Genomic DNA, 13,906 nt, shown 5'->3' with positions numbered 1-13,906 from the left:
CGGAGTCGAGCCAGTCCCTGATTATTCCCTCACCTCCTCTGGAGCAACTCGTGCGCGCAAAGCGCATCAACACTTCAAAAAGCTCAATCAGCTTCACGACGCGATAATGGACATCTCGATTAGCCCTCACATATTTTGTATAACATATTGCCATGCAGTTCTTGACTGGGCTGGCCTGCCGCGGATCTGTGAAGGTCACTCAGGATCATGCCGGGATGATGACGCAAAGGCGCAAAGTTCGGTACCCTCCGTTGTTCCAGACATTCCAGACTATCCGCTAAGCCGGTCATGTTTGGGCATGCTGACTTGGACCACTGCGGACTCCGAACTGCTGAAGGTCGAATCGTACTCGTGTGTTACGCCATCAACTTGGGTAGTCGCTGTGGGTCGTATTGCACCACTGCCTAGGGTATGTACAAGGGAATCCGTGATCTTCATTGACGCCAATCGCCCAAGCTCGGACGGTGTGGTCAACCGCAAAACTCATATCACGGCATGTGGTGAGTACCCACATAACAATGCATGCACCAGCTTCCACGGATGCCGCTTGCCCGTCGACGTGGATGTCGAAGTATCGACGTGGAGGTGCTACGGACTCCGGATGAGGCGAGGTTCCGAGGCTGGCGGCTCCGATCTCGCTCGCACGCATCTCACATCGTCAAAGAATGCAAACTTCTTCGTCTTCGCCAAGTGACACAGTGCTCCAAACCTACGACATGCACCATTGTCCATACTGTCAGTGTATGCTCTCCTAAAGCGCGCCTCTCTGCCAGGGGGTGGGGAGTCCACTTGCCACGTCGACAGTCGGCGCGAGGGAGCAAGTGGAGCTGAAAGTGGAGAGTGGCACGGAGCACTCTCGGAGTGTAGGACGAATGACGCCTGCCGTGGGCTACAACTCTGTCAGATACATATAAGCCGAAAGTCACATAGTGAGAGGACATCATCGCAGCCTCCCAGTATGAACGTCGACCAACCCGCCTCTCTCCCTGGCAGCGTTAAGCAAAGGATGGCAGAACTCGAGATCGCCGACACCGACCCGGCTCTCGTCAATGTCCTCGACCCCCTCCCAGCGCGACAGAAGAGCGCGCTCCTACTCTGCTTCGTGAGCTTGCCGTTGTTTTGGTTGACACAGTGCCTTGCTGTCTTCATGGATGTGGCAGGAACCTCCGCAGCATTCATCATGACGGCGCCGATCGCCGCCGACCTCGGCCTCGACATCGGTAACAGCATTTGGGTCGTGTATGCGTACAGCATCCCTTTCGCAGCCCTCCTCCTGTTCGCCGGACGCGTGTCAGACCTCTACTCTCCGAGCCTGGTATTCACAGCAGGCTTCCTTGGGTGCGGTATCCTCAACCTCGTCATATCGTTCATGAACAACAAGTATGCGTTCTTGGTGCTGCGGGCGGCAAGCGCCGTCTTCGCGGTCTTCACCCTCCCGTCGAGTGTCAACATGATCGGTACGACTAACTGGGGCTTAGCTAATGTTAGTGCAGATGTACCAGAACCGCAAGGAACAGGCAGGGGCGCTGGTATACTACTCCTTGGCGGGAGCGCTTGCGAACACGGTCGCCTTTGTTATCGCCGGAGGGTTCCTGGTTGCCTCATGGAGGTGGTACTTCCGCTTGTGAGTCCCCCTCACCGCAGTGCTAATTCAGTGTGGCAATGATCATCATTCCGCTTTCGGGGCTGAGCTTCTGGATGCTCCCCTGCGTTCAACCCGTTGTCCGGTCGATGCGAGGAGTGGACAAATGGAAGCGCATGGATGTGCTTGGCGCCGATCTTCTGCTGGCTCTTCTGGTGCTTTTCATGCTGGCGTGGACGCAAGTTGAAGGCCAGGGATGGAGACATCCGCTTTTCATTGCCCCGCTCGTCATCTCGCTTGTACTCCTTCCACTTTTCCTGCTGTGGGAGGACCGGCTTCCTGTCGGCTTCTCCCTGCTCCCGCATGGACTGTGGCACCTCCCAAACATCGCACCGCTCGTTCTCTCCGGCCTTACGCTCTTCCTCTGTGCGCCGTACCTGTGTCGGGGCTAACTAAAGGGTACGCGCCTTATCAGCTTCGCATGGCGACATACTTCCAAGTGGTTTTGCGTGATTCTGCCATAATCACGGGTGTCAAAATCCTCCCCATGGGCATCACGGCGTGTCTCGTCGGAGGCGTGGCGCAACAAGCCACAGTTCTCCTCCAGAAACCAAGGTACTCCGTGCCCATTGCGAGCGCCCTGTGCTTTGGTTCCGGCATTCTCCTCGCCTTCTCAGGTGGCGGTCATGGCAAGGACTACTGGCGATGTAAGCCCACGGGCCTCCACAGCTAACGGGAGACATCTTCCCCAGCCAGGTTATCGGCACCACTGGCGCAATGACTATCTACGTCGTCATGAACACTAATCTCATCCAGACATTCCCCCAAGGGTTTGCCGGGGTCGCAGGTAGCTTCGTCCAGGTGCTCTTTCAAGTTGGCGCCGCGATCGGCAATGCCGCGCAGGCGGGCTTCCTTGGTTCCCACACCAATCCAGCAGAGCAGAGTGTGGCGCTGGCTGACTGGAAGCGTTCGCGTGACAGCTTCTTCTTCACCTCGGCGGTGATCGCCGCATCGGGGATCGCCTTCGCTGTCCTGTTCCGCCACGATCGCATGTCCAACGTCGTGGCCACAAATGAGAATGCCGCAGCTGAGGCGCAACGCGAGGCCGCGCGGGATGCGGAGGCGCGCCAGAGTAGTGACGTCCCTATCATAAACTGAGCATTACTTCGATCCGTATCATACACATTCCGCCTCTGTTTCAATGCACGGGTGAAGTTCACTAACTCCACTCCGAGATCGCTGAATGGATATCAGTGTCAGACTTGGCACAGCACAAACGGACGCCCTTTGCTGCAGCCACTGACGACAGACAGTCCTGTCATTGACATCAGACACTAGTGTCTACCGCATTATTACGAGCCAATTGTTAGCCTGAGCCAAGCGGACCCCACTCAACTTCCCATGCGACGCCGTTGATTGAACCTGGGTTTCGAGACGTTCCCATCACACCCAGCGAAGTTCCGAACTGACATCATTAGAGCTCCACAGCGGACAGGCGAGGCGACGATGCAGATTGTGGATGTCAGCTATAAGAGGTCCATGACTACGGCGAAGTCCCAGCACAAGACACCGCTCTTCACACTGCTCTTCAAGACTGAAGATTACTCGACATCACCCGCACAACTTTTGCAACCAAATACAGCATGCTCTCCACCACCCGTGTCGGAGCTATCGCAATGAAGGCCTCGCGCCCCCTCCGCGCTCAGGTTGGCCTACGCTGCATCTCCTCGAAGGGCGACTCCCGAGCGCCAGACATCGAAGGTGTGGACCCTCGCTTCCCAGGAGAGTCAGAGGGGCTCCAGCGGCGATCGCTGAAGATGCGTGAGTCGCTTAGTGTGACGTCGTGTTGACAGTTAGGGTACGCGACCTGGGCAGGGGCCATCGTTGCGGGCGGCGTCGCGTACTTCATGTGGTCCGGGATGAATCCGGACAAGGCCAAGCAGAAGGTGCAGAGCTAGGGGAGGTCGACTCAACCCGTGACAGGATGGGGAGGCAAGGCCATCACAGGGGGTTACCACGAGTTGGAGGGGAAGTTATATTAGTGTGAGAGGGATCAAGAAGCTGCGAACAGGAGCCGCGGTCAATCACGCACTAACTGGCGTGAGATGCAGAAGTCGCACGGCAAGGCACTGGCGGCGCACAGGCAACGCACAGGCGGCGTACCCGCAGTCGGCGCGCTCATTGTCTATATGTATAGTCTGTCTAGTTTAGTCCACACGGAAAGTCACACCTGAGAGCGCACGGAAGTCATTGTGGCGGGAGACGCGTTGGAGACGCGATTGGGCCAGCCTGGTCGTCGATCCCGTGATGATGCGTGATGACGTCGTTGACACTCATCCTCAAATACTCGTGCCGCGCACCACTCACGATCATCCATCTCACAATGCTTGTCCAACGCCTCGGCCTGCACGCACGTCCCACTGCAGCTTGGAGGACAGCGGCTCGGGCGTCCCGTCTGTACGCGACGACGCGCCCGCTCCCCTCGGCCCACGATCAGCCCGTGCGCGGCCAGGAGCCGCCTCTCCCGACCGAGGCGACGCCACAGGACCCAACCGTGCCGCCGATGTATCCTAACGCCCCGTCCGTGCGCGGCGAGCAGCCACCCCTCCCAACGGACGAGGATAGCCCCTCCGCTATACCCACAACTCCGCGCCCCGCCTTTGGCGGTGTGCCACCAGCGCCCCGCTCGCTCGAGGCTGCCCCCGTCAATCCCGCCATCGCGGACCCCGTCGCTCACCCCACGCTGATCCCGGCTCGTCCGGTGCCGCAGGCCATGCCCGCCGCACACGACGCAACGTGGGGCCAGGAGTCACCGTTCCCAACCCCAGCGACGGCGCAGCAGACATCCTACCCCATCACGCCGCCCCAGCCACCGCGCGGACAGGAGCCCCCCCTCCCAGGAGAGGCCGTGCAGGCGCCCTTTACAGCTCCTCCGGTTGCGCCAGTCCGCCAGGAGCCGCCGCCTCCTCCACCCCGTGTCGAGCCGGTTTACCAACCGCCGCCCCCACCACCCAAGAAGCGTACCTTTGCAAGTGAGTTGCACTTGGCAATGTATGTGCTGATCGCAGAACTGTTCCTCACTTTCGTCCTCGGCGGCGTTCTAGGCGCGGCGTACGTCCCGTGGTACAGGAGTGTGCAGCAGGACACGCGAGCTCTCGAAGCGATCCTTATCGAGCGCGAGCGGGTGAGGCAATTCAAAGCTGCAGCACTCAGGACTAGGACTAATGCCAGGCCGGTGAAAAGTACATCGAGGGGCGGAACGAGCACGGGCAGTACATACTCAAGCCGAACCCGGCGACATCAAAACGTCTCGTCTGATAGGGTAAATACGGAAATCATGCATCGCACTGGCTCCTCGGATGCGTTCAGCGGCGCGCCACTGTGATATTTTGAGCGGAATGGCAGTCGCGATGCGCGCCATGACGGAGATGCGGGGCGTGACGCCATCAGCCATGTCATGTACACCCATTACTCAGACTGATAGGATATAAGAGACCATGTCAGCGCTGCTCTTGCGGGTTTCTGACTGCCACACCATGCTCCGCCTTCCCCCTCGCGCCACCGCCCCTCGCGCCGCCCTCGTCGCCACCCGCGGCTTCGCCGCACGTCCCCCGCCACCAACCCCCTCCCATGAACCGCCACAGCCACCGCGCCCTAACTCCCAGCCTCCGCCGCAGCACGCTTTCGGACAGCCTGCAAGTGCACCGTTCGAGCCGCACAACCAGCCTGTTGGGGGACCGGGCGCCCAGATCCCTAGCAACCCCAACACGCGCTCGCGCCGTGAGTAGAGGTAAAGCAGGGGCTCACTGCAGCGTTCATGATGGTCGGCTTGCTCACCCTTGCCTTTGGCGTGGCGTACTTTATTCCGTGGGAGAGGAGCGTCAAGAAGCAGGCAAAGGAGATGGTACCGGTTGTGAGGGAGAATCGTGCAGTGAGTCTGGCTTACGACTGTATTAATGGTAGCCGACGGCGGACGACAAGCGGTAAACAAGCCGCGGGATGAGTAAAGCGGCAGCAGTACCAGTGGCGCCAGAGTGGTTGTTTAAACCCAAGCGTCGTTGTGAAACCATGCCAGCAATTCGATCTCTAAACTTTGACATGTGATCATGGACGAGGTGTGGCTAATAGGATTCGGCTCCTGATATGAGCAATGGGCGATATGACGACATGACCGGATCGCTACCAGTTCTCACGAAACAGTCTCAGTATATAGTCTAACGACCATTGACCCAACACTCCACACTTCTCACACCATGCTGTCCCGCGCTCGCATTGCCTCTCGTCCTGCACGCCCTCTCCGCGCGACCCTTGCTCGGTCATACGTTGCACGAGCCGATCCGCCTGAGGGACAGGAGCCGCCCTTCCCAACTCCCTCGGAGCGGACTTACACGGGCACGACGCTTGCGGGCGAGAACACGCCGCGCGGACAGGAGCCTCCGTTAGAGGAACGCACCTACGCAACGAAGCCCGCACCACAGGCGGGCCAGTCGCCACGCCCTGAAATCCCCCTGCCGCCGCCGCCCAAGGCGGCCGGTAGCTCAAAGAGTGAGGTTGAGTTCGGGTGGCGCTGATGCTAGCCCTTATGCTCGTTGCCGTGGTAGCTGCCATCGCGGGCGCTGCGTTTATTCCGTGGTACAAGAGCGAGAAAAAGTTGGACGCCGACACGCGGCAGCTCATACTGCAGCGCGAAGTTGTGAGTGGTATTACGCGCGGGCTGACACCAGGTGGGTGCCGAGGAGCGCGCGCGTCTCGAGTCGCAAATCGTCAACTCGCGCCGGTAGTAAGCCATAGCAAGGTTCTCGATCCCAAAATGTACATTATGCCGTGACTTCGTCGAGCACAGCCCGCACGATCTCCCAGTCCTCGTCGCCTGTGCGCCAGTTGCTCACGGCGAGGCGGACGGCGCCCTTGCCGCCCCACTGCGAGCCGGAGACGTACATCCTGCGAGTGGCGTTGATGGCAGCCGTGAGGCGGGTATGCGCGTCGGCAGATTCGGGGTCGAAGCGCGACCCCGGCGCGCCGCGGAACAGCACAATGTTGAGCGGCACAGGCGCGCCTGATGCGAGCCACTCCGGGCTCATGTTGAGGAGCTGGTAGCTGGGGTGCGAGGCCAAATATGTTGCCACACGGCGTGCGAATGCCACGTTGCGGCGCACGATATCGGCGTAGCCGTCCTTGCCGAGGGAGAGGAGGCTCGCGAAGAGGGGAAGGGCGCGGAAGCGACGCGAGTTCTCGATGTTCATCGTCAGAGGGGAGGGGATGGCAGCGTCGTCAGCGGCGAGGTAGGCGGGCGTGTTGCTTGCGCTGGGGCCAAGGAAGGAAGGAAGGGCCCGGGCATCGCGAGTGAAGAACAGTCCACAGTCGTAGGGGACATTGAGCCATTTGTGTCCGTCGAGGGTGAGTGAGTCGGCCAAGTCGATGCCTTCGACGAGGTGGCGGAGCTCGGGGACGGCGCCCGCGAAGCCGCCGAAGGCCGCGTCGACGTGCAGCCACGCGCCGTACTGTCTGCACAGCGCGGCGATCTGAGGGAGTCCGCGGCCGAAGCCCCCAGTGTTGACCTCGCCGAGGCCGTAAGTGACTATGACGCCGCGACCAATCGCGCGCTCGGCCACGAGCCGGCCGCGGAGGGCGGATAGGTCGGGAGCGAGCTCGTCGTCGGCGTCGGCAGGGAGGGAGTGGAACACACTCGGCCCGTTGCCGAGGCCAACGAGGGCCGCAGCCTTCTTGATGCTCCAGTGGGGGTGGAGGCCGAGGACAACGATAGGGGGTGTTGGGAGACCGGGGGGCGGTCCGCTGGCGGCGTACGAGTAATCACCGTACGTGTATGGTGATGCAGCGTAGAGTGCCTCACGAGCGCACGCTGGGGTTAGCCTGTGAACGTTTGTTTGCACAATGACGGTGCTGCTCCGCTGCGCCACTGTTGTGGTTCACCTACCGAGCCCAAGAATGTTTGATGCCGTCGCGCCCGTTGTGATCGTACGCCCAGCATACGTCTCCCGCGGAATCTCGAGGAGGTCCAGCACCATCTCGAGGGTGCGCGCCTCGACGGTGGTCGCCGCGCTCGTATCCCCAAGTGTGACTTGGACGTTCTCGTCATACCCGCTGCCGAGAATGTCAGCCAGCTGAGCCGCCGGCGTCACGCCGCCCGTCACAAAGCCGAAGTACCGCGGCCCATTCTGCGCCGTGAGGCAGCCAGGGAGCACCGAGGAAAGGAGATAGTCGAGCGTCGCGCCCGTGCCCAGCCCAGCTTGCGGGAGAGCCGGCGGGAGCGCGTCGACAGCGGCGGCGACCGCCTCAGCGCCAGGCGTAACAGGAAGAGTCGAGAGAGCTGCGTCGCGCTCGGCCAGATGCGAGGCGACTTTGGCGAGCAGCGCGTTGAAGTCGTTGCTCATTGCTGTTGAAGCGGTGAAGATGCGGTGCGAGATGAGAATTTCTGGGCGCTTGACTTGCACATCATTTCCTGTCGGCCATGGCCGGATCTGCCGCCCGCGGATCTTGGCGTTCATCCGCAATTCAGGCACATCCACTTCCAAACTCTTCCAAACTCTGCAAACAGAGTGTACATCGCCAGCGAGTACAAACAGACAACACGCAACGTACAATGGCGTATCAGCTCGCCATACGGCCTCCTCGCGTATAGACTGAGGTAGGAGATCCTGGGAGATTAGTGGGACGCCAGACGGCGCTTGCGGCGGCGCAGACACTTGGTCTTGCCGCTCGGCTTAAGGGTATTCGAGTCAATCGAGACGGCGGCGCCAGTGGTGTTGGCACCAGTGGGGCTGGCGCTGGCTGTCGCATAGGCAGAGAGGGTGATTGAGTTGGTACCTGCGACGTAGACGGTGAGGCTGGAAGCTGCCGGGGTTGAGCCAGAGTTCGAGGCACTGGTGTTGACAGCCGCAGGGGTTGCGAAAGAGGCGGCCGGGCCAGAGGCAAACAAAGGAGTGGTAGAGCTCGAAAGGGCAGCGACCGATCCCGAGGCAGCAACAGCGGACGCGGAGGCAGCAGCGACTGATCCCGAAGGACTGGCGGCGGAGCCGAAATGAGCAGTTGAGCTCGAAGCAGCGGCCGCCGATACGGAAGCAGCAGAGGTAATGATCTCATCGCCGACAATGTGAACGTTACTCATACCTGGGGCGGTGGAGTTTGACCCTGCGCCATCTACTGCCACGTTTGACTGCACTTTGACGCCGCTGGAGGGCTTGGCATCACCAACTGAGCCCCCGGCGGTAGCGTTGGCGGAACCGATCGCGTGACCGTTACGCTTCAGGTCGACGATAGTGCCGGCGTGGAGCGCACCGGGCCAGAGAGCCTCGCCTCGAGCATTCACAACAGCCAGGCCGCCCTTGCCTGGCTCAAAGGGGTTGGGGCGAGGCTTGTCGCTGACGGTGCCAACACCGTTTGCGGTCGCCTCCTGGCCCCTGGGCACGACGGCGTCTTGCTGTGCGCCGTCCGAAAACCCGTAGCGCCAGGTGTACGAGGGCTTGCGCCACTTCGCGCGAGCATGTTTGTCCTTGGGCGGGAAGACGTTGTTGCCGTCGGCCATCCAAGCGATGATGGGCGTCTTGGGGCCTGTAGTGCAGTTGCTGCGGCTGCCGCCAGTCTCGCCCTCGCCGTCGCACTGCGTCGGCACCGCGCCCTTGGGCACAATGTTATTGGGGTTCGAGGCGCCGGTGACGAGGCAGCGGAAAAGGTTATTGTACAGCTCGTCGCCGTAGCCCTCGCCTTTGGGGCGGCCGGCGCCAGGGTTCGGGTTGTGCCGCTCGTTGCCGGCCGTGTGCAGCCAGTTCCAGGTACACAGGCATCCACCGGGCGGGCAGGGCGGGAGGCCGCTCGGCAGGGGGTAGGACGCGAGGGCGAGCCACGGGGACGCCCAGTCGGTCGAGATGACGGTGAGGTCGGCGCCGCGCACGGCCTTCTCGTCGGACGTGTAAGCGATGGCGAGCGCCGTGCCGCCAAACAGGGTAATGTTGGCCGGCTGGTCAAAGTTGTTGACCGTGTGCAGCGTCCCCTCGGTCTGACCGGCCCACTTGGCGTTGGGATTTCTGCTCTCCGGCCAGCGCCAGCGCGTGTAGGCTCGGTTCTCGTTCAGGTCAACTGCGGTCAGCTTGCACTCGAAGTGTACTCACGAGTCAGAGAGCCGCCGCTCTCAACCTCGAGGAAAACCCCGGCGGGGGGTGGGTAGTCACGCAGACCGTTGCTGAGCCAAAACGACTCAGAGCGGCGTTCGTCTTCGCGGATGGGCCATTTGGCGCGCGCTGAGTCCCAGACGCAGCCGGGCGGGTTGGCACCCGACTCTCCACCATACGGCCACTCCGACTGTTTGGGGTAGTCGAAGCCGAACATGGCCGGGTGGTGGGGCGAGTTGCTGCAGTCAGACCAGATGATCGTCGTGCTCGTCACACTACTCACTGGGCATTAGCCAAGGTGGCGAGCACAGCCGCCGTAATCGTAGCCGCGAGCATGTTGGAAGACCAGCTTCAAATGTAAGAGGCGGAAACGAGTGTGGGTGCGGTCGTCTAGACGCGCCGGAAAGGAAAGAGAGGATGAGGAATGGAATGGATGGGCTGTTTTGCGAGCGCTGGGCACCGCTGTTAAGTACCCGAAGCACCGGCCAGTCTGAGCTGCCGATACCCCCGTTGCAGTAACGATAGCAGTGAGAGTAGAGCGCGTGCGTCCGTTAAGCCCGTCGTGATGTCGGTGCACTGCACGGCGACATCTTCGGTTGTCGAACTATGGAAACAACCATGCAAAGTACGCAAATGGACGGAAAGTAAGGGGGGACCACAGGGGTGCGCTGAGTGTGCGTTTGGACGACCAGAATCGGCTGTCCTGGAGGACGCAGTCTGGGTCATCTCGGGACACAGGCACTAGGACGCATCCGAGACGTTTCGCGATGAGTCCAGAAGCTCTCCGTCACGGACGCCGAGGTTTGGGGTTGAGCATCCAAGTGCGTCGACAGGGGGCGGGGTAGTCATGCACGTCCCAAGACGAAGGATGTTTGCACACAAGGTTGCTGGGTGCACTGACCTTGCCAGGGGAATCTGTGTTTGATCGCCTGATGGACGCGTGGTATTGTGGAGTGTTTCATGGAACAGAAACGCGTGAGGTGATATGCTAACGTCATACCCCTAATGCCCCTGAACAGGAACCAAACACGACAAAAGGCCAGGAGCACATGTCCGTGCACATGTGGGACGAGACACGATGCTGCATCTCTCGTCAACATCTCCTCTCATGCCTCTCAAGAGTCCAGTGCGATCAGCATATTGCTCGCCCATGTAATCAGGCACGTCCATGGTGTGACAATGGTGTGGTCATCCTGGACGCTCGTCGATGTTGTCCCAGATCTTACGAGGACGGCCGCACCACACCGGGCATTCATAACAACTGCTGCCGTTCAGGCTGCATAACATGTGGTCGTAGACATGTCTACACATGCCGCTACCGTGCAACGGAACCTCGTTCCCTAGGTAATGAACGGGTTGGTCAAGGCTGTCCCGGTCTCAAGTATAACAGCCAAAAAGCACTCTCACCACTGTGAGTCGAACACAGGACCTGCGGATGTACACCACTCAATCGAGGGGCTAGGTATCAAATTACAGTCCGACGCTCTACCAACTGAGCTATGGTGAGGACGGATGACGTCAGCGCCCTGCTGGGCTCTTCTCCGCGGACAGTCAAGGTTTCCTGCGCACTTACGACTCCCTCTGCGAAGTCGTTTCGATGACAAGGCATGATCAAACCAACTCCGGCGGTATCGCGAGAAGATTGTGAGAAGCACTATGGATATATGGAGGGATTGCTGCAACCGCGACCGGGAGTTTGCAGTTGTTGGGTCACCAGGCACTGCTTCTCGGCCCGTGATAAGCGTCAACCTCAGTCTCAGTCACTCCCATGCTTCATCAGCATGTCCACGCGACTTCAAGCTTGTGGAACTCGCAACGTCATGAGACTGGATATGGGCCCAGCCCTGCTCCAACTTGGCCGTGCGAGGCTGCAGTGTCTACCAATACACTTCTGCATATTCTACACATTGTCGTTTCGCTATTTGTCTGGTAGAGTACACTAGCGGCCGTCCTTGGCGCTGGGGATACCACCGCCCTCCCTGTGCACCTTCTGCTGCTCCGCGACGCGCGACGCGTGGTCGTACTGCTTCTCCTGTTCCTGTTGTCAGCGTTGTCACGTCCGCAAACATACCGAAGCCGTCTTCTGCGCCGTCTGCTCCTTGTTAAGCCCCACATTGCCCTCCGTAACGGCGGACTTTGCGCCAGACATCATCAAGTAGTAGGTAACGAGGCCGGCGCCGATGAGGGAAGGGATAAGGACCTTGGCTGCGGTCAGATAGGCTTGGGGCTCCCAGCGCTCCCAACGAGAACTCACCGTAAAAGTTCTTGCTCTGGGGCATGTCGGTGAGGTTTGTGGCGCGCTGGTTCTCGTTCGCCCGGGCCTGAGGCTGCGGTGCGTCCTTGGGCAAGGAAGAGTAGCGCATGACAGCCGCACGGCGGGCGGGCGCGGCGAGGCGGGTGGTGAGGCGAGTAGGGGCGAACATGGTTGTGAGCAGTGAGTGGTTAGATATGGTCCATAACCAGCGAATGGTGCAGAGCTCCTTATATACATTGTAAAGTGGAGTGCTGGACTGGTGGGAGCACGAGCTGATGACATCAGACTCGTCGATGTGGCGTTCGTGACGCTCTTAATTACTGGGGTGCAAACCACTTTTGAGTTGTCAGTGGCGTGGTAGTCAGGCTCGTCCTCGGCGATGAAGTCATCGGAGCTCGCGCCAATACCGGGGCAGCGAGGGCGCTGTCGGCTTGCCGTGCCGGAATCGAGAAGATAGCGAAGAGGGGTGCGTGGAAAACGCTGACTTGGACAATATGTCAGGGTGGCTTGAAAGCCATCAAACCCTTCCGTCCAGGGATTAAACACCGGCGTTTTCAGATGTACCGCGCAACAATTATGTCTGTAACGTGATCACTTTCCTCGGCGTGCTCGGCGCACATGGACATAGTCCCACTTTAGAACATGCATTAAAGGCTACAGACAAGATCACCGAAGCTGGATACCGAAGAACTTGGTGCGCTGGGGCACGACGCCGGCGACAACGCCGGCCTCGTCGGTGGCAGTGCCGATGCTGTCGCGGACCTTGCTCTCGGCCGTGTTGATGCCACGCTCGACGCTGCGCTCCGCGTCCTGGAACGTGCCCTTGACAGCTTGCCCCGCCGCAGCAAGCTTAGCCTTCGCCTGGTCGGCGGCAGAGCGCGCCTCCGCCGACAGCTCATGGCCAAGCTGCTGCGCGCGGTCGCCGAGCTGCTGTCCCACATGCGCTGCTTGCCCCTTCAAGTCGCGCGCGTCCTGGTGCACCTGGTGTCCGATCTCGCGTCCGGTGTCGCGCACGTCGCGCCCGGCATCGCGCACATCGCGGCCGAACTGGCGCGCCTCAGCTCCGATCTGGTGGCCGGCGGCACGTGCATCGCGGCCAATCTCGTGTCCCTTAGCGTACGCCTGGTCACGGGCGCGACGGGCCGCGCTGTCCAGGTCATCGGCCGTGCCGCGCGCCTCAGAAACAACCTTGTCCTTGGCCTGAGCGTCAGTCATAATTTCCGTTCATGCATGAGCGAGTGGACGTACGTTCACAGCGGCCTGGCCGGCGTGTTCGGCAGCCTGACGGGCCTCGTACTCGACGCTGTGCGTCCCGGAGTTCTGGTAGAAGTAGTACGCGCCTGCACCGGCTGCGGCGAGCACGGCCATGACCGCGATACCAGTCCCGCCGCCGCCGCCGCCCGAGGGCGCGTTCCGGCCCGCCTGGGCCTGGGCGTGGAGCGCCTCATCAACAGCTGGGTCGCGCTTGGGGTCACGCGGGGGAGGGGGCGCCGCGTAGCCGCGGGTGAGGACAGGAAGGCGGCGAGCCGCAACACGAGTGGAGAGACGAGCGGGGGCGAGCATTGCGTTTGTCAGTTGTGATGAGGGTGGAAGAGTGAGAGGGATGAGGCCCGACGATCGCTTCTTACATGGACGAGGCTGTGGGATGAAGATGACATCATGGCTTGTCCCCGCTCCCGTCGTCGGCCAGTCTGGAGCCATGTGAGAGTCGGACAGCTGGATGTAAACTATGACCTCATCGTTGTTGAGAGATGTTGTCACCGCAAGTGGAGGTGCATCACGGCCGTCTCTGACGTCCACAAGCCATGCAAAGGATGAGGGGAGTTTTATGGGCAAATAGCGAGTAATAGAAATGCGGAGTCCAACCAGCGATTGCTTCGGGTGCTGAGATGTGGGGCGAGCCCTATTGTGGCCGCAACAACTCTACCGCCAACGTTTCGTTCT

General features: G+C 60.7%; 8 protein-coding genes across 8 annotated transcripts; 4 read left to right on the top strand and 4 right to left on the bottom strand.

Annotated features, from left to right (window-relative positions):
• Positions 1-1,006: 1,006 nt before the first annotated feature.
• Positions 1,007-2,740, top strand: COLE_04309 (uncharacterized protein; the record flags this gene model as incomplete). Its single annotated transcript, XM_018420560.1, has 6 exons — positions 1,007-1,102; positions 1,133-1,457; positions 1,489-1,624; positions 1,656-2,008; positions 2,041-2,289; positions 2,322-2,740. The coding sequence occupies 6 exons, from the start codon at positions 1,007-1,009 to the stop codon at positions 2,738-2,740; spliced, it is 1,578 nt and encodes a 525-aa protein (XP_018275385.1).
• A 485-nt stretch (positions 2,741-3,225) lies between these two features.
• Positions 3,226-3,540, top strand: COLE_04308 (uncharacterized protein; the record flags this gene model as incomplete). The annotated part of the gene is made up of 2 exons (XM_018424495.2): positions 3,226-3,403; positions 3,440-3,540. 2 exons carry the CDS (start codon positions 3,226-3,228, stop codon positions 3,538-3,540), a joined length of 279 nt encoding a protein of 92 aa, XP_018275384.1.
• A 425-nt stretch (positions 3,541-3,965) lies between these two features.
• Positions 3,966-5,569, top strand: COLE_04307 (uncharacterized protein; the record flags this gene model as incomplete). The annotated part of the gene is made up of 6 exons (XM_018424894.1): positions 3,966-4,614; positions 4,651-4,766; positions 4,814-4,889; positions 5,087-5,362; positions 5,395-5,513; positions 5,546-5,569. 6 exons carry the CDS (start codon positions 3,966-3,968, stop codon positions 5,567-5,569), a joined length of 1,260 nt encoding a protein of 419 aa, XP_018275383.1.
• Positions 5,570-5,835: 266 nt separating this feature from the next.
• COLE_04306 (uncharacterized protein) lies at positions 5,836-6,363 on the top strand (the record flags this gene model as incomplete). The annotated part of the gene is made up of 3 exons (XM_018425621.1): positions 5,836-6,127; positions 6,160-6,275; positions 6,307-6,363. 3 exons carry the CDS (start codon positions 5,836-5,838, stop codon positions 6,361-6,363), a joined length of 465 nt encoding a protein of 154 aa, XP_018275382.1.
• A 36-nt stretch (positions 6,364-6,399) lies between these two features.
• COLE_04305 (uncharacterized protein) lies at positions 6,400-7,974 on the bottom strand (the record flags this gene model as incomplete). The annotated part of the gene is made up of 2 exons (XM_018421583.2): positions 6,400-7,442; positions 7,518-7,974. The coding sequence occupies 2 exons, from the start codon at positions 7,972-7,974 to the stop codon at positions 6,400-6,402; spliced, it is 1,500 nt and encodes a 499-aa protein (XP_018275381.1).
• Positions 7,975-8,246: 272 nt separating this feature from the next.
• Positions 8,247-10,044, bottom strand: COLE_04304 (uncharacterized protein; the record flags this gene model as incomplete). The annotated part of the gene is made up of 3 exons (XM_018419362.2): positions 8,247-9,676; positions 9,709-9,947; positions 9,992-10,044. 3 exons carry the CDS (start codon positions 10,042-10,044, stop codon positions 8,247-8,249), a joined length of 1,722 nt encoding a protein of 573 aa, XP_018275380.1.
• A 1,603-nt stretch (positions 10,045-11,647) lies between these two features.
• On the bottom strand, positions 11,648-12,071 carry COLE_04303 (uncharacterized protein; the record flags this gene model as incomplete). Its single annotated transcript, XM_018424494.2, has 3 exons — positions 11,648-11,746; positions 11,780-11,913; positions 11,963-12,071. The coding sequence occupies 3 exons, from the start codon at positions 12,069-12,071 to the stop codon at positions 11,648-11,650; spliced, it is 342 nt and encodes a 113-aa protein (XP_018275379.1).
• A 557-nt stretch (positions 12,072-12,628) lies between these two features.
• Positions 12,629-13,525, bottom strand: COLE_04302 (uncharacterized protein; the record flags this gene model as incomplete). Its single annotated transcript, XM_018427021.2, has 2 exons — positions 12,629-13,162; positions 13,211-13,525. The coding sequence occupies 2 exons, from the start codon at positions 13,523-13,525 to the stop codon at positions 12,629-12,631; spliced, it is 849 nt and encodes a 282-aa protein (XP_018275378.1).
• Between the last annotated feature and the right edge of the window lie 381 nt (positions 13,526-13,906).

This window comes from Cutaneotrichosporon oleaginosum (genome assembly GCF_008065305.1).
Source record: "Cutaneotrichosporon oleaginosum strain ATCC 20508 chromosome Unknown ATCC20508_contig03, whole genome shotgun sequence".
NCBI classification, from domain to species: domain Eukaryota; kingdom Fungi; phylum Basidiomycota; class Tremellomycetes; order Trichosporonales; family Trichosporonaceae; genus Cutaneotrichosporon; species Cutaneotrichosporon oleaginosum.
This window is presented reverse-complemented; position numbering and strand designations above follow the sequence as displayed.